At 34.6% G+C, this 23011-nt stretch overlaps 2 protein-coding genes across 3 annotated transcripts; one reads left to right on the top strand and one right to left on the bottom strand.

Annotated features, from left to right (window-relative positions):
* Positions 1-451: 451 nt before the first annotated feature.
* On the top strand, positions 452-10126 carry LOC105762659 (cysteine-tryptophan domain-containing zinc finger protein 7). Its single transcript, XM_012580470.2, has 14 exons — positions 452-1043; positions 1712-1784; positions 1894-2021; positions 2160-2561; positions 2686-3941; positions 4155-4603; positions 4691-6570; positions 6668-6828; positions 7034-7194; positions 7892-8043; positions 8439-8948; positions 9109-9258; positions 9363-9458; positions 9851-10126. Exons 1-11 carry the CDS (start codon positions 870-872, stop codon positions 8631-8633), a joined length of 5031 nt encoding a protein of 1676 aa, XP_012435924.1. The 5' UTR covers positions 452-869; the 3' UTR covers positions 8634-8948; positions 9109-9258; positions 9363-9458; positions 9851-10126.
* A 4224-nt stretch (positions 10127-14350) lies between these two features.
* LOC105762660 (cullin-1) lies at positions 14351-20155 on the bottom strand. Of its 2 annotated transcripts, none has more exons than XM_012580474.2 (20): positions 19952-20155; positions 19420-19595; positions 19212-19311; positions 18588-18773; positions 18408-18455; positions 18119-18322; positions 17935-18012; positions 17487-17576; positions 17317-17397; positions 17159-17218; positions 16669-16698; positions 16506-16592; positions 16266-16415; positions 16137-16192; positions 15881-16001; positions 15631-15792; positions 15385-15528; positions 15047-15265; positions 14794-14961; positions 14351-14668 (listed from the first exon to the last, which is right to left on the bottom strand). In XM_012580474.2, exons 2-20 carry the CDS (start codon positions 19548-19550, stop codon positions 14567-14569), a joined length of 2217 nt encoding a protein of 738 aa, XP_012435928.1. In that variant the 5' UTR covers positions 19551-19595; positions 19952-20155; the 3' UTR covers positions 14351-14566. The 2 variants fall into 2 exon arrangements, with proteins under 2 accessions (XP_012435928.1, XP_012435927.1); XM_012580473.2 differs by having other exon boundaries at positions 19420-19606.
* Between the last annotated feature and the right edge of the window lie 2856 nt (positions 20156-23011).

Here is a 23011-nt window from a genome sequence, read left to right on the forward strand (position 1 = left end):
TCAAAAATTATAAAAATAAATAATATATAATAAACTTAAAAATATAAACAAAAATAAAACAAAACCCTAAATCATAAAATCCAAAAAACCCTACTTTAAAAATCCTATCCTTACTTTAAAAAACCAAATCCTAACTCTAAAAAAACAGGAAAAGTGCTTCTCATTGAAGCCATGTTTATTACTTGGATCTAGTGCGATAATTTTTTGAAAAACGGCTATTTTGATAATTATTTTTAAATTAGTCTTGGAATTGAATTAACTCATAATTAGGATTTATATAAAATTAAAATATACAAATACTATGTTACTATATTATTATTATTATTATCATTTTGGTTTTATCCTTTTATGTATATCTATTAACTGTTGACCCATAAACATTCGCATATATATATATATATATATAATAAGTAAAAATAAATCACAATGGAAGAAATAAATAAATAAAAAATGAAAAGCGGCTGCTGTGTACAACAAAGACCAGAGAGAGTCCCTCTCTTTCTCTCCCTTTCTCTCTCTGCTATCAATTCCAGCTCAAGAGATCGCACCCAAAAAAAAATTCAAATCCCTAAATAAAACCCTAAACAGCAATAAAATTTCGATAGATCCTTACTTTCAAATCTCTATTTTCTTTTCTTTTTTTGGAAATTAAACTTTTTTTTTTGAAATTTCGGTTAGGTGTTGGGATTCGTGATCGAATTTTGGTTTTTGATTGAAATTAGGGCAAAAGCTTTGTTTCCCTTTGGTGGGTTTTAGAGAGTTGTAGAAGAATGGTTGGGAAAAACTTGTGGGCTTGGAATAAAAGAAAATTACGTTTGAGGCCTTGGTGATTGGGGTGAGATTTACCTCTTTTTTTTTTTAATTGTTGAATGATTTCGTTAGGGAGTAACGATGCGAGGAAGGGGGTAGGGTTAGGGTTTGGTGGTAGAAAAATGGAAGAGGCTGAGCTTGAGGAAGGAGAGGCTTGCTCCTATAATAACAATAACGACGATTATGATGCCACCACTGACCCCGAAGCTGATCTATCTTCTCTCGCTTACATAGTAAGGAATTTTGACTCTTCCTTTTTTTCCTTTTAACTAATGTTTAGTTATATTGTGTTGACCCTTTTTTTTTGTTGGGTTTTAGTTTCGAAGTTAAGATTTTTATGCTGATTAATTGCAATGTTGGATATTGTAACTTCAGTTTAAACGCGTTTACTGCTTAACTGTGTTGCTTTTAGAAATATAAGATATGGACTGGTATTTTAGTTTTCTATTCTAACATTGCGAGGTCTATGATGGGGATATTTAGAGGGTTTACTCGATAGGTGTCTAGTGCAGTCATAAATGAAGCTTTTCTTGTGTAGTGGTGTATTAATGTTTTTCAGAATTTTTTGACTTGTTGGCATGAATTGGACTCCTAGCTATTGGAGGAGCCATTATTCATAAATTTCCATATAAGGTTGGTTATAATTAATTATGGTACTCTTGACTGTTATGCTGCGGAATTTGTAATTGGGAGTAAGGAGAGCAAGATTCAAGCACAATCATTAGCTTATGGAGTTGCTGTGTGCTATTAGTGCATTTAGACGATTAGCCACTATCTCTACAATGTATGCAGAATTTAGACCTTTCTAAATGTATTATTACTTGTTTGATGCTTGTTCTTAGTTCCTACCAATTCTTTTATGATCTTTTAGTGATATTTGGCTCCTGAAATGTTTTTTAAGGATGAGAAAATTCAACATGTTCTTGGACATCTTCAAAAAGATTTTGAAGGTGGAGTTTCTGCTGAGAATCTCGGTAAGTCAAAACAATAAGAGAATTGTGGTTCTTGTGAGGTCAAGAGTCACCATAAGTTGGAGTTCATAAATTGAAATTGATGATTTTGGGATGTTTGACATTGCCACAGGGGCAAAGTTTGGTGGTTATGGATCATTCTTACCGACTTATACACGTTCTCCTAGTTGGCCTCATCCAAGGAGTCCACCAATTAAGAGCTGCAATACATCCAAGTCTCCAAACGATATGCCATTGGAGGTGGAGTTTTTTTAATTTGTCTCCCCCCCCCCTTCAATGGATATATAGTTCATTTCGTGTGAGGGAGGAATCTTTCTATCTTGATTTATGTGAGAAGTCCAAGTTAATATGAGCACTTAGTTCGTTTTTTTTATATAGGATGACCATCGTAACTCGGCATGTTGGCCAAGTGGTTCACAGTCACAGAGGGCTGGACCACCTCCTATAAATGTTGGAACCCTCCCTGCTTTGAAGGCATTGTCTGCGAATGATTCAATCAAACAAGAGGTCAGCGTAACACCTGGTGATGCTGATGAGCTTGCCTTTAGGTGCGAATCTGCAAACAAGAAAGCTGCCAATGTACCAGACCAGAAAACATTAAAGGTGCGAATCAAAGTGGGGTCAGACAACTTGTCAACACAAAAGAATGCTGCAATCTACAGTGGTCTTGGCCTTGATGTATCACCATCTTCCTCCTTAGATGGGAGCCCTTCAGAAAGTGATGGGATGTATCGACAGACTCAAGAACCATTGTTTGATTCTCCAACCAGTATTCTTCGGGTAAATCCTCCATCTTCTATTTTGTTAATCTTCCTATTAAAAGAATGTTCCTTTTCTCCTATCTTCCTACATCTGATATACCTGAAATGATCTGAATATATATATTTTTGAATATTTTGAGCAGTTTATGACTTCCTTCCCACTAGCTGGTGAGGCACTACTGTCACCTCTACCTGATCATCTACTTAACTTGATTGTAAAGGAAAAGCCAAAAGAGAATACATCTGATTCTGGAAAGGGGGATGAAAAATTGTTGGGAGACAAGAAAGCAAAGTCAGCAGAGAAAAAGGATTTTCCAGCAGAAAGGAAGAGTAGCAACAACAGGGAAATGAGGAACGACAACAGTACGGTGTCAAAGAAGGAAGTAGATATCGATGTATTGGCTTGTGAGGAGCTTGTTTCAAAAACATTGAAACTTCCTCTTTTATCTGATTCATATTCTGCTGTAGCCAAGGTAAAAAATAAGGGCATAGCTAGAAACAAAGGTGTCCATGATGTAGCTGAGGAGTCAGTGGAGCCAAGACTTACCCAAGAGATTGGCTGTGAGAGTCCAAGGGCTGGCTCAGCTGGAAAGGTTTTGGAGGAACAAAAGACAAGTTCTTGGGGTGATTCTTCAGGCTGTGTTAGAAAAGTTGGGTATAATAAAGCGGACAAAACTTATGATTCTGTTAAAGCTGACTCTAATACTCTCAAAGGTAGCAAAGTTCTAAATAGTGAATCGGTAGATCCTCCTATTCAGAAGATCAGCCCAAGAGTGACAGCGCATGAGCAAGACAATATGAAGGTACCTCCTGCAAAGGAGCATACCTCATCTGGTGGAAAACGAAAATTGAAAGGCAGTCTAGATGCAGAGGTAGCAAAAGAAAGCTTGAGGGTTGGTTCGCCTTTGATGCTGAATAATAAGCAGACTGCTCATGTAAACAGTTATACAAACAAAAGGGAAATGGGAGGCAAAAAATTAGACAGGTCATTTCAAAAGGCTGAAGATATGTATAGAGATGCTTTTGGAGATATTGGAGAACCAGAACAGGAAGAGAACCGAACAAGTTCATTGGAAATTCCTTCTGAAGATCGGCTGAAGATAGCTGATAAGATTGTAAAAAACACATCAGCCACTAACAACGGACATGGTGATAGACTGAGTGGTAAGCAAATTGAGGGCATATTGGCAACTAAATCGGGCCCCAGAGCAACTGTGGGTGCACATTTCAACTCTGCTAATGTGAATGTTGCTGGAACTTCCCTTGTAACTGCTGCTCCTGTATTGATAAAAGAAAATTGGGTTTGTTGTGATAAGTGCCAGAAGTGGCGTCTCCTCCCAATAAACATGAACCCTGCTGACTTACCTGAGAAGTGGTTATGCAGCATGCTTAACTGGCTGTAAGTTCTTTATCATCACCCTTTCTAATTTTTTATGAATGTAATTAGTAGTTGAGATTTATAAGCTTTTTCGTGCTTGTATTTTGTAAAAAATTTATTGGATTGAACATGAGACCCATGGGTGTTGATAGTTAACTTTTGTGATAGATTGTGGGAAGGTATCCCTTTTTCCTTGTTAAAATCTTTAAATTTGTTTGTCCTTTGAATGTTTAGGCCTGCAATGAATCCTGCAATGAATCGCTGCAGTGTCGAGGAGGATGAAACTACCGACGCTGTTGGCGCATTGTATCATGTTCCTGCTGTAGACGGTCAAGCTAATCCGCAAAGTAATCCTGTCAATATTATGTCTTTACCACCCTCATCTGATGCCCTGCAACCTGACCAAAACCAGCGAAGTTTTGGTTCACACTCTGTTTTCCCTGCTGAAAGGAAGAAACACGGTTTAAAAGAAATATCAAATACAATAGATAAAGATGGGCCAACTTCTATGAAGAAGAATGTGGAGTCATCAGTTCGATCTGGAAGCCCGACTGATGTGACTCAATCTCCTGTGGTTGGTGAACCTGCTTTGAAGCCTGTAATTAAATGTGATTTACCTGTTGAGAAACACAGAAATAATCAGAAAGAGAAGCATAAATTGCCAGAACACAGTTCTGATGGAGGTATTCTTTTTAAGTCGATACCAGTCATACTTGTAAAACTTGGTTTCTAAATTATTAATGTGTTGCTTTTGTAAAATATGGTAATAGGTGATACCAAAACTTCAAAGATGAAAGGCAAAAGGATCACTGATCAAGATTCTTTAAGGGCCTCCAAGAAAATTAAGGGTGAAAGTTCACATCTTGCTGAAAAAGATTGGATGTTGGACCATGCTGGTAAGGGTGGCCCTAGCACAAGTAATGGTTTGCCTAGCACATCAGTAGGAAAGGATCAGCCTAGACACAGTCAACTTTTTACTTATAAGGATTCAAAGTCTGATAAGGATAGGCAGCAGGTCTCTGGTAAAAGAGTAAAGGATAAAGTTCTGGTTTCCTTAACTGATGGACCAATGGACCAGATGAACGATGGTGTGGAAGTTTCTAGAAAGAGGAAAGCTGATGCTTGTGTTGGCAGTCAGTTATGTACAGGTTCTCTCCAAAGTGCGAGTGATCTCCTCCAGGATAGCAAAGTGTTTGTGAAGGAAGAGTTCAATGAGAATGACAACAATAGGGAAAAGAAGGCTAGGGTATCCAAGTCTAGAAGGAAGGATTCTTCTGCAAGTAAAAGCAGTGGGAAACTAGAGAAAAAAGGTATCCATGAACAGAATCAACAAAGTGGACAATATCTAGGTAGCTTAGATGGTACGGATTCTTTGAAAAGGGATTTTGGATCTGCCCAACCTTCTTTAGTAGCTACCTCTAGCTCATCTAAACTTTCTTGTTCACATAAATCAAAACCTGGCTTCCATGAAACAAAAGGCTCATCAGTAGAATCGGTTTCCTCATCTCCTATGAGAATTGCTAATCCCGATAAATTTCCATTGACAAGGAGGAATGTTGCAGGGAAAGATGAGTCTTGTGAAGCTGGCCTTTTTGTTTTAGATAGTCTAGGAAGATGTTCAGATGGTGAAGATAATGGTGGGAGTGACAAGTCAGGGACAGTAAGGAAGGAAAAAACTTTAGCTGCAGCTCAACATGGGTCCCTTGTGTCCTCTTTACTTGATGTTCAGGACAAGGATGGTGGTCAATTAGGTGGCAGTAAAGCCAAGGCACCAATTAAATCTTCTCCTGATACTCGAAAAGGCCAGTTCATGAATGGTGGTGCTGATTATTTAGGCCAAGAGGCTCAATTTTCTGGTAAATCAATGACAATGAATGAAACCCATGATGAGGACAATCAGAATCACAACCATGGCAATGGCAAAGTCTCTCATCCAAGAAAGTCAGGCAAAGGGTCCTCATGGTCAAAGGACAGGAGTTGTAATTTTAAATCTGGTTTTGTTGATGTACAGCAAGATCATCTGCCTTCATATGAGGTAAAGCCTACAGACGGTAGAAATCAATTTCAGGAGAGGCCTGGAGTCAAGTCTGATGAGAGTGAGAATAGATTTGTGGAAAATAAAGAATCTTTGGGAAAATTGTCTGTTGAGATTGGTAAAAGGGGGAATCAGTCAAATGGATGGTCAGATGCTAAACCAGATGCCACTGGACGTCAAGATGTAATGTCTACCGTGAAGCAAAATCTTGTGCAGGAGAGCAATGGTGAAAAATATACAAAGAGGTTTCACTCTGACAACTCTGATCATGCAGAAATTGCTTCTGAAAGAGGGAACTCTCGATCACTACCACCCTCTGGAGGAAGTCAGAATGAGATGCTGACTCGTTACCCCAACACGGTTTCTGGGTCCCAAAAGGGAAATGGAGCTGTCAGATCTCAAGCTGATGATGCATTGAAGGTAAAAAAACAAATAAAGAAGGCTGATTATCAAAATGGGACTCAGAATAAAAATAGTTCAAGACATACCACATCAGCTGGACGTATCAGGGATGTTGATGCTCCAAGTCCAATGAGAAAGGATCCCTCATGTCAGGCCGCTACCAATACTTTGAAGGAGGCTAAAGATTTAAAGCATATGGCTGATCGTGTCAAGGTTTTGCCTTATTGTTTTCTTGTAACTTATTTCTTGCATTTTCTCATTGTCTTGCCTCTAGCATTATTTTATTTATAATTTTTGAGCATTCCCCCAGAATTCTGGATCAAATTCGGAGAGCACATTACTTTACTTCCAGGCAGCACTGAAATTTCTTTATAGTGCTTCTCTACTAGAATCTTGCAACAATGAGAGTACCAAACATGGGGAGATGGCTCAGTCTGTGCAAATTTATAGTAGCACTGCAAAACTCTGCGAGTAAGTAAAATATCAGTTGCTCTAGTTGGTATTCTCTTCCTTTTGTAATCGTAAGTTGCTATTTATCGTTGTTGGAGCTTGATCTTGTATTAGTTGGAAAAAATTCCTGCAACATGGAAATCTTCAGTTATGCATTTTATTTTGGGGTGGTTTCAGTTTTCTGGTACTTGACTTTATTTTTGTTTGTTTACCAATCAAAATTCAGGTTTTGTGCCCATGAATATGAGAGATTAAAAGACATGGCTGCTGCTTCTTTGGCATACAAGTGTATGGAGGTTGCATATATGAGAGTTATCTATTCCTGTCATGCCAATGCAAGTAGAGATCGGCTTGAGTTGCAGACAGCTTTACAAACGGCTCATCCTGGTAATCCAAAGAACCCTATCATTGCTCTAACTAAAATCCATCCTGTTAGTCTGTGTAGCCTATATAATTGTAATTTTTGTTTATGGGTGCTTCCACCACTTATTGATCAGGGAGCTTGAGCTTGTTATATATACTCTGGTTGCTTTATTTGTGGAAAGGCCTCTGCACATAAGATGGCTGCATCCTAGAAGCAGAGCTGAACTAATTGCACTGCATGAATGATTAGTTTACTTGCTTAACTACTGCGAATTTGTTCTTCAGTGTCTTCAAATCTGAGAATCTTCAGGCAGAGTGTCTTTCTGTTTTTCTTTTTGAAGGAAAGACTGTCTTTCGGTTACTTGTGTTGTTGTGGGTTATTTTTCAATCACACAGATGCATATCTGTTCTGCTGTTTTAGGTGGAGTAGTCGAGTCTGTAAATCATCAGTGTTCTAGTTCCCATTTGATGGTGCAACATTTACTAGTTTTTGCAACATGGGGATTGGCCTTGTTGTTATGCATTCATATGAGTACATATTTTCTAGTATGCCTACTCATCAGTCTCTCAGTCTCCCACAGCCCCTTAATCGCCTTTATCTGTTGTTTTGCGTCATGGACATTAAATTCTTTATGACTACTGTTAATGTCGCATTGATTGAGACAAACTTACAGTTAATTTTAACTTTCTTTTCTTGACATTGGTGGTTGTTTCATATCAGGTGAGTCTCCTGCGTCTGATGTTGATAATTTAAACCAAACAACATCAGCAGACAAGGCTGCTGTTTCAAAAGGAGTTGGTTCTTCCCAGGCTGCTGGAACTCATGTTATTTCTGCTCGAAACCGTAATAACTTTGTGCGCCTGCTCAGTTTTGTAAGTCTACCTTCGGTTGTATATCATTTTGAAAGTGTAATTCATGTGTTTTTATATATTATTGGAGTGAAAATGTTACTGAACAACCCCCCCCCCAAAAAAAAAAAAAAATAAATCTTTATCCCTGAAACTAATTTTCTTTCTGTTCTAATGGCCAAAAGCTGTTATGCAGTTCTCATGACCTTTTCTCACCCTATGCCTTCAATTGAAGGCTTCTGGTTACTGTATGTTGAAATTGCACATGTGCCCATTTAAGCGCATAGACTTTTGTAGTCATGAACTGTGTGTATTATCTCCTACTGTCATGTATTATGTCAGTTTGTGCTCTATTGTGTGTACAGCTTGTTTAAGTTTGTAGACTTATCATAACTAAAATCAAATATGATGATTTGCAGACACAGGACGTAAATTATGCAATGGAAGCTTCAAGGAAATCACGAGCTACTCTTGCAGCTGCCAATTCAAGTTCGGGAGGGGCTAAAAGTAGGGAGGCTTTATCCTCTGTGAAGAAGGCTCTTGATTTTAGCTTCCAAGACGTAGAGGGAGTGCTACATTTGGTACGAGTGGCAATGGAAGCCATTAGCCATTAAGGGAAAAAATCTGGTTGGAAAGGATGGTTGTATACTAGGAGGAAATTTCATCTTGATGGTTTATCCTTGGGTATGAAGTTCTAGATCAGAAAAAGAAGGGTTGGCCCGCCCTTTCTGCTTCAATCCTGAGCACTTCCAAGTTGGCAAGTGCCTCTTTTCTAACACTTGCTGTACATTTGTACAATACAAGACAAAACTGAGATTATCAGTATATTTTTTCACAAGCTTCAACTGCTTTCTGACAAGGAACAAGCTCTTTTAATTTCCTTTCCAAGACGGTACTAAGAAGCAGAGCACCGTAATTGGCAGTCACAGGTACACTTAGACTCATCCTGCTTTAAAAAATAATGTTTGGCGCATTAAGTCAATTTTCTTTTCTTTTCCCTTTCCCTTTGTACTCATCCTCATCCTTGTCCATTTCCTTTTCTGTTTATGTTTTCTTTAAGTTTCACCTTCCTTATCCGTATTTGTGCAGGTCAGCTGTTGTAGTGCTTGTCATTGTATATAGTTCTGACTAATCAAGAAGAGTCGAAAGAATATAGGAAGAAAAAGGAAATTGGTGGTGCTAGTGGTCCAAAGAAGGTTGCTGGAATTCTTTATTTCATTTCATTTCTTCCCTTTAAAGGTTTGTTTTTGATTGCTTAATATTTACTTTGGCATACCATTGCTTCCAATCATTCTTATGTTGTGGCCGTATATACTTACGTACCATAAACTTATTCTTTGTAGGGTTATCCATGTGGAATGTGGCTGGTAGCAAGTGATTTTGTTTGTGGGAGAGAGATCATTCTGTTATATTCAAGTTGGCCTTCTTGATGTTGATAGGTAAGAAAACATATCTTTCAGTGGCCGCTACTGTTCTTTTACTGAATTGCAATTTTCTGCTAAATCTCTTGCCAAAAGAAAAAAAGCTCGGAGAGACGAACAGTTTCATTAACCCTTGTCATTAGTGGACTAAAGAAGCCCTTGCAAATCTCATATTCTTAGCGTGTACATCCGTAGAGTCAGTTCTATACATTGAGGAATTTATTTATCAAGTAAAATTTGAAAAGCATGATCTTTCGATGTTTAAATATTCGGGGTCAGCAGCTAACTTCATATTAATGAGGGTTTTACACATCTCTTTGTTGAAATCAGTAGTTCATGTTTGTACAATGTACAGCTTTGAATCAATTTGTGATTGTGAGTGCTGATTATACAATATGTTTTGATTTCAGGTTGAATAATATGTGCAGTTGCATAAGCAGCGAAGCTGGTTATGTATCAAACTAGTGTAGCGAAATTGCTACTTGTCTTTTAACCTTTTATTTCATTATTGTTGCTATTTCACTGTAAAATATCTTGGCACTTAATTTTGAGCTGATATATATATATATATAATGTGACAAAATTTTTGAACTTGCTGCATTTCTTGTCTGTATGTACATAGCAATGACATTTATTTCAACTTTTGATCAATAAAATTGAAGGGTGAAATCAATATATCCATGAAATTTGAAGCTGCTTTTAGTTATGTAATTCAATTACGTTGCCTGTCCTAGGTTTGATTAATTAATGTTGTCAACTTATATAATTGCGAAAAGATGGTTATAATAATATTCAGCTGCATTCCATTATGGGTGAAGATTTTATATAATAAAATATATTTCTATGAAATTAATGCATTACTGTAGTAGAAATAAGTTATGGTGCTTTTATCTTCAAACAGAAATACTGTAAGTTTGATTTATGTTTCATTAATAGTACTATTCAATTAGTACCATTTTATATTTATATATTATATACATAAACTATTATATTAATTCAATATAAAAATAAATGTATGTATTTTGTTTTTAATGTGTACAATTAAATCAAAGTTAAAATAATGTATATCTATGAATCACGTTTCAAATTTCATGTGCATAATTGCACTAGTCAAAGCTCATGTATTAATGTGCATTTAACAAAGTTTATGTGTAAATTTGATATTTATCCATTTTATAAAAGACTAAATCTTTATAATTTTTCAACCGAGTTTAGACTTAATCAACTATTTAAATAATAGTATATGTATGGCTTAAAAGCACAAAAGGTACTTAAATTATGCTTTTTTTCTAGGTTATCTAAAAGTTAATATTATTCATTTTGTGACACGTGATTCTTTTAAAATAAAAATAAATTAAAAAATATAATTAAATTGAATTATATTAAATAAAAACTTTTAAAATATTTTTATTATACTCTCTCCTTCCTCACGGAAATTAATGAAGTGCCTCTGAATGATGAATATGTATAAATGTAATGAATTTACTTATAATGCCCAGTTGAACGTAGTAAACGCTTATGATATGATTGGCATGCCAATAGGGTTTAAACGTGCGCTTGTACGAGTTTGCACTTCGGTGCTTCTGATTGCACATTTGTGCCTTTGTCTATACTTCGGTGCTTCTGTTATGCATTTATGATGCCTCTGGTGTGGTGTAGTTACCCGAGTATCCAAGTCAAATTACTTAGTTCATCGGGCTATGTGTTGATCGAATTACAACTTATTTATGTGCTTAAATGTTATTGCATATTCATGGTATTTGTAAGTGAAAAATGTTACAATGAATCTCTTGTTTACATGTGTGGATAATTACATTGAGGAAATGTGGTATATGGCAATGGTAAGTCCTTTGAGAAGGGGTTAGTATGATATATTGGATATGCAAACCAATACTAATGTGGTTTGTGAACTTGTATTTGGCTATCAGGAATTCTAAATTAGCTACTTGAATATATATATTTTGTTTAAGGTAAGTTAATTAGTGTTTTAGATTATGAACTTACTAAGCTTTTTTAGCTTACTTGTTTTGTTTGTGGTTCTTTTGTAGTTACCAATTTGTGGACTGACTGGACGGATTGAATTGGAGCTCACATTATCCAGTCATCTTGGTAGCTTTTGTATTTCATTTTGGGATGTGGCATGTATATAGGTTTTTGTTGTTGATATGTAAAGTGTTATGTTATGATGATATTTCTAGTTAAATGGTTTGGTTAGGTAATCCTTAATGTTAAAATTAGGTAATGATGCTTTGGAATGGTAACTTGATGTGTATGTCTATATTTTGGCCAAATTGGTTGATGGATTGAGCATAAAAAGATGACTAATGTTAAGTGCCTTCTTGGTTGGGTTATTTGTTTGAATGATTATTAATTGCGGTGCCTTTGAATGACATATTGGTTAGGTCTTATAGGTTGTTTGAAATGGTATATTTTAGATATGTTGCTATGTGGTTTGATCATACTAAGGCTTGTGGAAGTGGGATGTCTTGATGTTCAAGATTTAGGCTTGTTTTGGTTTGTTTTAGAGGTAACATGTGCTGCACATGGGCTGTCATACGGTCGTGTGTCCCAAAACAATTTGTAACATAGTCTGGCACACGGCCTGCGCCATGGCCGTGTGACCCTATTTCGAATACTTACACGGGCGGACACACGGGCTGAGGCACGGTCGTGTGTACTGACTTCGAATGTTCACACGTCTGGTATATGCCACATGGCCATGTGACCCTTATTTTCTAAATTTTCAAGTTTTTCTAAAATTTTTTGATTTGTTTCAATTTGACCCTAGATTGTTCTCAAATTATTTTTAGGGCCTCGTAGGCTCAATTTAGGCCTATATGTGTATGTACGTCATGAATTGAATTATTTGACAAAAGCTAGCATTTAATTGTAAAACTATGTCTGCTGAGAAGTTAAATGTTCTGTTTTGCTCGATAGCACTCTGTAACCTTAATCCGGCAACGGAGACAGGATAGAGGTGTTACACATTTGGTTCCAATACTGAATTGCAGCCTTGGTTGGATACGCAAAGTTAAAATGGCAACATTTTCCATTTCTTTTGCGCTTCACATATTCCTTTGTTTTACATTAGAATTAGACATTGGTGCACCAAAAGATTAAAGTTTTTAAGGGACTACTTTCAGCCTACAATTTAATTTTTACCTTTTTCTTGTACAGTAAGAAACGATGATTGCTGATTAACGCCATCACACCCCGCTTTGCCTGGAATTAATCCAGTTTGACTCTATAACCAACAATGGAGATTGCCATTAAAGTTTTAACGTTCCAGGGTTGGATTTTATTTGGTATGCCCAGGTTGAAGAATGGCTTGGATATGCCTAGATGTTAATAATGTGTTTTGTGATATCCAAGATGTTAATAATGTGTTTTGTGCCATATTGGATGCTTGATTTCAAATGTTTATTTTCTTTTGATTGGTATAGATTGGCATGGGATAATGTTTTGTTGAAATTGGAAGAATCATATGAAAGTATAAATATGTTTGGTAGGAAGTATGAAATACGTACCAAATGGATTTTTGTCAAAACAGGGGCAACATCGCGATGACAAGTCCCAGACGTCGTGACTTAGATCAACAGTGAGTGGCATTGCGACGTTAAGATTTTTGAAGGCGTTTGAAACTTACTGAATGATGAGGTCCCTAAATACAATCTTTGATTAAATTTCGGGAATGAGAAAGGGACGTTGGCTAAGAAGAAGATATTCAATTTCCCATTGTTGACTTCTTCTCCACAGGTTACACTAAAATCATCAACCATGTTCTTATATCACCGGTTGCAAATCAAAGCTCGTGACAATTGCACAAAGAGCATTCCATAGAAACCAATCGATTAAATGAGGCTCATTTGACCCACTTAAATTGACCCGATTCGTGGAACATGTGGTGAAGCTCATCTACTTCAAGCCTCAGTGGCCAAGTGAAGTACTTAAAGAAATTTAGGGTTACCATAGTAAATAAGGAAACGAATCTTAGAAGATATGTAATATGATAAGATTTGATTTTGTAATATTAAAGGATTGAGTCAATCCCTTAAGAATCTCAATTGTAGATAAGCTCTAATCTCGACCGTCGATGTAACTCAATCTATACCATTAGTTTTGAGGGAGCTCAACTATAAATAGAGACATTCCTCCTTATTTGTAATCATGTCATTCTTTGTATTCTTTCTCGAGTAATAGAATACTTTGAGAGCATTTACTCGTTGCTTTTTTTGACTTTTTTGTTCTTTTGTTACTCTTTCGTTTTGAGTTGCTTCTGCTTTAATTTTGGTGCCTTGAAAAATTTTTATAAGAATTCTCAATTTGCTAGCAAAAAGAGAGTTCTAATTTCTATGATACTTGGAGAAGAACAATAGTTGGTTTTAACAAAGCTCCCCCACCCATTCGGTTTAGTCAAGTGGGGTGCCTTGGTCGTTTTGGACCTTAGTTTAATTGGTTAATCTGATGAGTAATCGGTTTTTGAATCCCGGAATCAAACCGACCCAACAAATCGACTTATTTTATATTATTTTAAATTATTTAAAATATATTTATATTTTATAATATAGATATATAACCATATAAGTCCAACCCAAAATATTTTTAATGACAACAGCTTGTGTACATCCTAGAAGAGAGCTCCTAAGTCAAGACAATTATGAAACAATACTTGGACAAAGCTTCTGTCTAGGTGTAACATTTGCAATAAAAAGGATTTATCAAAATTACTCTCTAGATAGCTATTTCATCAATGTTTACTATTAAATTTATATTTTAAAATTTAAAAGATAAAAAAACTAGATTCTAAATGTATTTTGCAATTTATTCCTTAATTGTGCCTATAAACAGTGGTTGTAAATTAATTAATTGTATTTTAATATTTTTTATGATCAAAATTTTAAAAAAATATATGAAGAAAACAAAACTCAGCAATTAGAGTTCCCTTGAAAAACGAAGGTCTACACATGTAATAATGAAAATTTAGAGTGAACACTAAATAAAATTTCAATAGTTAAAATAAAAACTTTCTTCATCTTTACATACCAAAAGAAAAGAAAAAAAAACGAAGAGGAAAAGCTTTCGTGTCCCCCAATTCCCCCCCATTTATATCCATCCAATGTACCCATTCAGGCCAAGTACCTAAACATGTTCGGATTCTCCTTGTCTCTCTCCAGATAGTCTCTTGTGATGAGATCTTCCATCCTCTTCTTTATGGCTTTAATATCAGGCTGCAATTTCCACATATTATGTCTATTAGGCAACCACCAATATATATATATATATATGCGCATCTAATGTTGTTCTCTTATAAAACTATTAACTGCTGACGAAGGGTTAATAATAATAATAATACCTTGAACATGCGACTCAACTGCTCGACACACTCCGAAACTAACTGTTGGTGTCCCAAAACCTTTCTGCTTTTCATTATCCGCACGATTGCAGCATCAATAGCATAACGGCGATCTTTATCGACATCTTCAACAACTTTCTTCCTTTCATCCACAGGAGGGAGAGGAATCTATACATTGGATGAAACACAGAGTTAAAATCTTCTTAATGCAAATAAATATAAAAAGAGAGGAATTGTAAAAACTGTTAGAGACCTTAATCCTCCTCAATTTGTCGGTGAACTTAGAGTTGAACTCAAAGTAGTCACTCTGGGAGATGGTTTTTGTGTTTGGCTCTTTACTTAGTATCTTATACTTGGCACATGAGAGCGAATGCAGTAATCTAACCAAGTCTTCATGGGTCAAGTTCAACTGAGCCATAATCTCTGAATAGCTCAGACGATCAGAAGCATTGAAGAGCAGTAGGACAGCAGCCTGTTTACATAGGCAACTCGGAAGTTAGATTCTATGATCAATGTTGAAGAGAACCCATCAAGACACAAACATGAATATGTTCGATTAAAAGGTGCATAGTTTACAGAATCTCTGCTTACCTGATAAGTAGAAACAATAAGTTCAATAGTTTTGTGTTCAAACTTGCCATTAATGTGGCAAGTTCCCAGCGAGTATATCCATGTAAGCTTTCTGTGCTTTGTTTTTGTTTCATAAAATCCTTTGAAAACTTCCACACACTTGACCTGAAACAGTGAGATTCCTAAATATAAATAAAACTTCCAAATACACTACTGAGCAACATATTTAATACCGTCATTGTACAATAACTTGTTTGAAGTCATTACCATCTCAGCAGGGAGATTGAGATCGAAAGATTTATAACTCGGCCAAAATCCTGTAGTAAGAACTGTAACTGTTAAATCAATCCCCGGATGTGCAGCAGAATTGTTCCTAAGATAGTCCTCAAAGCTAGCTTGGTTTTCCCTTGCCAATGTCAGATCTGTGACCTGTTAGGATGGTAGAACACAAGTTCCATCACAGTTAAAACCATAATAAATGCAGACAAATAAACTAGAGAAACACAGGTCAACTCACCATGCCTTCCATCTTTGAGGTGAACTGTCCACCACATTGCTGCTTTAGTTTAGTCAGAATACTCCTTTCATGATCATCATTAGCACTACGGTCAAAAAGCAGTCGGCGAGCAAGCTTCTTCCTGTCAATGATTGCACGTCATGAAGGTAGGATCAAAATGTACCAGGAGAAGTTACAACCATTACTGGTTTTCCCCCCTTTCTTGACAAGTGATGTGAAACTCATTGACAAAAAAAAAAAAAAAAAAAACCCTCACCTGTAGAATTCTGCAAAGAGATCTTTATCGCTAATATAGGCAAGTAGCTTAACTACCTACAGAAACCAAACAGATTGTTTAGAATCAATTTCAGATCACCAAAAATTTAACATCGAATTGATAAGCTACCTTCTCAAGTGTTTCTTCAATCGCTTCATCACTTAATTTCTCACATCCACCCTTCTTGAGGATATTATCACAGAAAGTAGCCAAAAGCTCCGCACTCGAGCTGCCAGTAACAGTTTTGTTGCAGAATACCTCAAAAGCCTCTTTCAAGGCCTATGAACAATTCAAAAAAGCATGGTTCAGGGGAAATGTTGGAACATGATGCATAATAGACATTTAGGTACCATTATTTACAACACTAACCTTGTGGAAGAGAGTATGATTTTGAAAACAGTCAGTCACATATGCCATATACTTATCATGAAGCTCAATTATCTTCCTGATAAGGACCTGATAATAGCATACAAGTTCTCAATATCTATACTGTTTCAAGAAAATCCATAGCAATAAAAGTTGGGATATGTACCTGCTCCTGCACACCTGAAGAACTTGAGGCCTGTGGAAATGAGCGACAATTAGCACTTAAAACCAGAAACAGGTTATAGGTATTAGAAACAAATTATCTTCTACTTTTTTCTCGATGACGGGGAAATCTTATCTGTAGTTTTAGTATTTTTCCCACTTTTTCCCCAAAGAGAAATAACAAGGGAAAGTTTGCAATTGACAAGTCAAAAAGGCATATCAAACTTTAAGAGAACTGCACAACCACACAGTTACAGATGTAGTTGATTCCCCCAAAAAAAAAATACAAAAACGAAAAAAAATCTGACTGGCACTGCTAGCTTAAATATTACTGTTGTTCCCTTCAGTTATCTAAAAGAATATGATTTCATCCCCTCACAAGAACACAATTAGTATCCAGAAAACATATTAATGAATTATCTTTAATACAGAGTAAATTCAATAAATGTATTCAACAATCATAATAGCAATCAGAGAAGGAAAACAAAATTAACCTGGTTACTTGCAGCATCTTCAACCTGTTGAACCAAGGTGGTACCTTCAGCAGTAATATGCTGCAAAAAGAAAGCACTCAGATTCAGTAAAATCATAAGAGTAACATGAGAATTATGGCCATTTATCTCACAGAATAGAACAAGCAGAAAACTCACACCTGCTTGAATATATTAGCAACAGGATCCAAGCCTCGAAGTATTTTACAATAAAGCCTGTACATCCTAGAAAGATCCTCCACCTGCAGGAAGCCAAGTATCTAATATATATTTGCTAAACCAAATAGCCATAAGTCAAGTATTGCTAGCAAAAAATGAGGTTGAATAATACCTTGTCATCTCTAAGCAAGGCCCTACATCCTGAGTGCTCCTTTTCAAGTAGCCGATTTGCATACACGACCAACAACTCATGTTGCACTTTCTACATACAGAATAAACAGCTATAAATAGAATGCTCTAGAAATTATAGAGTTTTCTTCATAGAAAAACTATGTTAATTCTTATTACAGTATTCCATGTAATTGAATATAAAAACAATGTGGAATCTCAATTTCTAGGTAAATGGAAGCAAACAGAAAGAAATATATAGTTGCCACCTAAAGAGAATGCACATAACTTCTATCAATGAAAACTTTCACACATCAAAAAGTATCTATTTATGTCTGCTCCAATGGAAGACAAACAGATTTTCTCTAAAAACGAAGGTGCACCTTCAAGCCAATTTAAGCTCACAGAAAAAGCTCTTTATTAACCTATAAATTTCCAACCATTCAACTGACCTCTGACAATTTCGTCTCACTGCTTGAATGCAGGTAATGAGACACTCTGTCCCTTTCCTTCTTCAGACATTCTTCAGACTGCAATTATCATTAAAATAAATGCTATCAGAACCATCCAGGGTTAATCAGGGTAAAAAACTTTAACCTATAAAAACCACAAACACAGGAACACTTAAGCACTTGCCTTCAACATGTAATCAGGACAAGAATCTTCCTCAATCCAGCTTGATGCTTTCCGTGAATAGTAAGCACCAGTATCCTGAAGCATGGCTTCTTCAAAATCATCCTCATAACGATCCATTTGTCCCATGCCAATCTCAACAAAAATACCCAAGACATTCTTCAATAATGCTCGGTCTATCTGTTCTCCCTCACGTTCTTTATCAATCTGATAAAGTAACCACTCCTCTTAGTTTTTTTATTCAAAATGTGACCTATATACAATTAACCATGACACAATGATGTAAACTTACAAGGGCAATTACGGCATCTCTGACTTTTTCATGCACTTCCTGATATACCTGAAATGTGTAAAACAGATCATACACAGTTAAAAGTATATGGGAAATAATAGGCAATTAACTCTAAAAATCCAGTTCATTACTGCAGAACCAGTATTGCATAAAGGTGTGCTTAAAGAACTTATGACAAACCAGATCACGGAAGCAGGTCAGCCCAACTTCATTAAGTGCAGGGAGTGACCTCCGGGCAATGAAGTAACGGTCAAGGTAATGGAAGAAGCGCGATAACCACCTGACCATTACTTTATGGTTGGCCCATCTTTTAACAAGTTCCCTCAACATGAACTCATCATGCTTCTCTCTTAAAGATGGCAATACCTGATTTGAGAAAAAAGATGAAATTTGAGAGAGAAAAAAAGAGAGCAAATTTTGCACACCAAAGTAGATGGACAGATTAACTAATCTATTTGAGAAAACTATTAAAACTAGAATTTACAGAAATATCAAACAATAAAACCATAAAGCTTAAAAACAATTAACTAATCTATGAAGTCTCAAACAAATGCAACCAAAATTATCTGAACATGGAAGCTTAAATAGAGTAATTGAATCCTAGCATTCCTTTCAGTTGCAGGAATAGGCACTGTAAAAGATGTCGGTCAAATCCATCTCTTATGCAATAAGCATTCCAGCAAGTTTTCAGAAAGAGAGGGCCAGCTACATTACTTTTACATAAAACACTAATCTCCCTACAGAGCAACACAGACCAGTAGCCAGCACCCAAATATGTGACTGACATAACACCAAATTCCTTACCGTTGAAGTAATATATTCTTCAAATGCCTCTCGATACTTATCATAAAGCTGTTGAGAATAATCATGAGGTGGCTTCTGAGTACACATGTTGTAGATAGTCCTATAGTAAAGATGATGAGGATCAACATGCCAGATAATTAAAAAATAATAAGCAGCTCAAAAAAACAATAATAGAAAAAAAAATAAGAAAATAAGCAATGAGGAATACGTATAAAGCATCATATATTCTTCTGAGCTAAATGGAGGCTCCGGCAGCCCTTCCAAAATCCTCTTCAGCTTTGTGATCCCCTTATGCATATAATCCCATCCCTGATCCAATTCAATAGTCTTGCGCTCCATTGTTGTAAAAAAGAGAAAGGAGCTAAGATTTCTTCAAATTAAAACCTGTAAAAGCCCTAGCATTGACGAAAAAACCGAGGAAAATCAAACAATCAAACCCTAGCATGAAAATTGACAATAAACAATTCAACCTTCCATATATCAAGATATGAAGGTCAAACATTGAACAAAAGAACCCTAACAACAAAGCCAAAAAAAAGACCCAAAAATCAGCGAAAAACATAATTTCTAAACAATGTCACCTCAAACCTCACGACACCCACAAAAAAAAAACAAAGCCAAATAATCGATCAAGCAAAATATATTTTTTAAAAACTAAAATAAATCGCAAATAATTGAAAGTACTGGAAAAGATAAATCGATCACGCAAAAAAAAATTGAAAATAAAAGGATTAGCGTACCAGAAATATGAAGAAAAAGTAGTTGAATGAAAGAAACCCTAACCCTATCGCTAAAGAAAAATCGAATCGGAGAAGGGAATTGGGGGGAAAGGGGGGACGTAATTATGTAGTAGACGAATGGTTGAAAAAAAAAGCAGTCGATTGATTATATGAAGAAAAGAGGGTTCTTTTTTTTTTGGGGGAGAAATTGTTTTAAAAAATAATTACTTAATATCCATGGCAATTGAAAAAGCTTAGTCCTTTGAGCTTTGACCACCCTTCAGTTGAAGGACTCCCTTTAGAAACTTTGGGCTCATTGGGCCAGGCCAGGTCAGAGTTGAAGTTTGTGTATAATCTAATTATTATTAAATAAAGAAAATATCAAAACTATACATTAACTCTGATTTAACGTTCAATGTTATACATAAATTTTAATTTTATACGATTTTATATATGGTTAAATTAATAAAAATATTATTGAATTAACACCATTTTATGTTGATATATTGCATACACAAATAATTATATTAATCCAATGTAAAACAAATATGTGTATTCATTTATTCAAATGTTTATAATTGAATCGAAATCAAAGTTTGATATATATTTATATATATATGAACCATAATTCAAGCTTAACGTGTATAATTATATCAAATCAAATTTATATATCAAATTAAATATTAAATCAAAATTTATGTATAAATTTAATATTTATCGCCATTAAATATTGTGAACTTATTCGAAATTTTAATTTTTTAAGATTATATCGGACAATTTGATGTCATAAATAAAATTAAAGCTTATTTAAAATACGTTTATCAAAATTTAAATACTTGTTTGTTTATTATAGTATGGATAGCTTAAATTTGCTTTATTAAAATAATTATTTTAAATTTTAATGGCATTGTCTATTTTTTAACATGTCGATATAAAATTGTTCATGCAATTTGTACGTATGTGTTTAAATTTTTACATGTTCTACGTATGCTTGTAAAGCTCATTAATAAACACCAATAGGGTGAATTGGTGTATAAAAATGATAGAATGAAAGCTTAAAAAATACTTTATAGTGGTTTGGCTTCGATTCTTGACCTCCACTATTTTTTCAATTCACTAATTGATTCATTTTAAGAAGGGATAAATATCAATATTATACATGAATTTTGATTTAATGTGCAATTTGATACATAAACTTTAATTTAGTCTATTTATACATATGAAACTTTAAACTGAAAAACTTTCAATAAAAAAAAGTAATCGGCACATTCAATAAAAAAAAAAGTGAATTGTATCTAAACCATTCCTCAAGCTTTCAATAAAAAAACCCAACTCGCTCCGAACATAATTTAAACGAAAAAAGTAGTTTTAGGGTTGAGTTAAACCCTAACATGTTAACCTTAAATATCACTTTTTAAAAGATCGTCATGAATATAAATCTCATATTCATTTTGAAGGCAAAGGCATAGCCTCTAAAATCCCTTAAGATTTTCTACCCAAAAATCTTAATTACTCTCATAAATAAGAGAAATAAAATAACAAACAATAACTAATATCTCAAAGGTATTGATTTTGTTTATAATAGTAGGCACTTTCAATTACAAATAAACATTTGAACAATGAATAAGAATCCAACCCAACAAGTGTTTATAAATGAAATTTGAATATAAAAAGAATAAAATATAAAATATAAAATATTTAAATATTTGCTTTTTAATCATTATTAACTTGTTTCTTGTCTTCATTAAAGTGTTGTAATATCCAATTTATATCTTCTCATTGATTTGTACCATTTGGGGTTGTTGGAGGGAGCTTCTATGTAACGACACGAATTTTAGATAGTGTTGAGAAATATGGTTTTAGAACTCAATTCCGTAAATAGTCAGTAGAATCATGAATAGAAGAATTAATAAAGTTAGCATGAAAATATGTTAGTAAATGATCGAGAAATTAAATCGAGAAAAACATTAATTAAATTTTAGGGATTAAATTGTAAAAGTCCAATCGCTATTGAATTTTAAATTAAAAAATATATAGGGACCCATTAGAAATCAACCAAATGATCAAATGGTTAATTAACCATTAATGTTAATGGAATTAGTGGATGTTGATGTTCATCCACTTACTTTTCATTAAGAATGATTAATTATTAGATTAATTATGTTTTAAAGGTTAAAACTTAGTTAATTAAGATTAACTTAATTTTGATATAAATAGGAAAGTTAGCGGAAAGATGAAAGACATTAATATTTTCTTCCCATTTGAATCATCTCTACCATTAAGAAGAAAGAAAATTTCCTTCTTCTTATTTTTTCACCTTTGCATTTTGGTTCAAAATAGATCAAGGTAAGCATGTGATTTCTTAAAGAATTATATAAATTTTTATCCTTAGAACTTAGGTTAGAAGACCCATGTATTAGATTGTCAAGTTATCAAGTTATCAAGTGTATGATATATTACCATGAGAGAATTTGGCTAAATTCAAGCTTTTAAATGATGAATATGTAATTGTTAAGCTTAGATTAAGTTGAGATTGTATTAGAAGATACTGAAATTAGTTTGGAATTGAAAGTTTAGTTAATTTTGACATTAGGGACAAAATTGAATAAATTGAAAGTTGCTAAGAATTTATGTTGTAGATTAAAAGTACAAGGTCCCTAATGAAAGGATATGAAATCAGATTTTGTTTCGCTGTTAAATATAAAAAAAATATGAGTATTTTGGATATAAGGACTAAAATGAATAAAATGTAAAAATGTTTGATTATATATTTTTCATGTGATTGAGTGGAAACTAATACCATTTTTGTAATTGAATTATCGAACGTAGTTAAAGACGATGTTGGTTTCCCGAAAGAAAGGAAATGTGAGGGTCGTAGACGAATAACGATTATGGTTTGTACTTTCATGATTTGAATTCAATATATATATATATATATGTCTTGTTATAAACTAGCTTATTTGAGGTAAACATCCTACTCTGATGAGGTGCAAAGCACACATTACTTTAGTTTATACCAATGAAGTGTGGAGCGCAATTTATACTTCGGATGTATATATTGGTGTGATGGTTAGATGATTT

This window comes from Gossypium raimondii, chromosome 12 (genome assembly GCF_025698545.1).
Source record: "Gossypium raimondii isolate GPD5lz chromosome 12, ASM2569854v1, whole genome shotgun sequence".
Taxonomy (NCBI): domain Eukaryota; kingdom Viridiplantae; phylum Streptophyta; class Magnoliopsida; order Malvales; family Malvaceae; genus Gossypium; species Gossypium raimondii.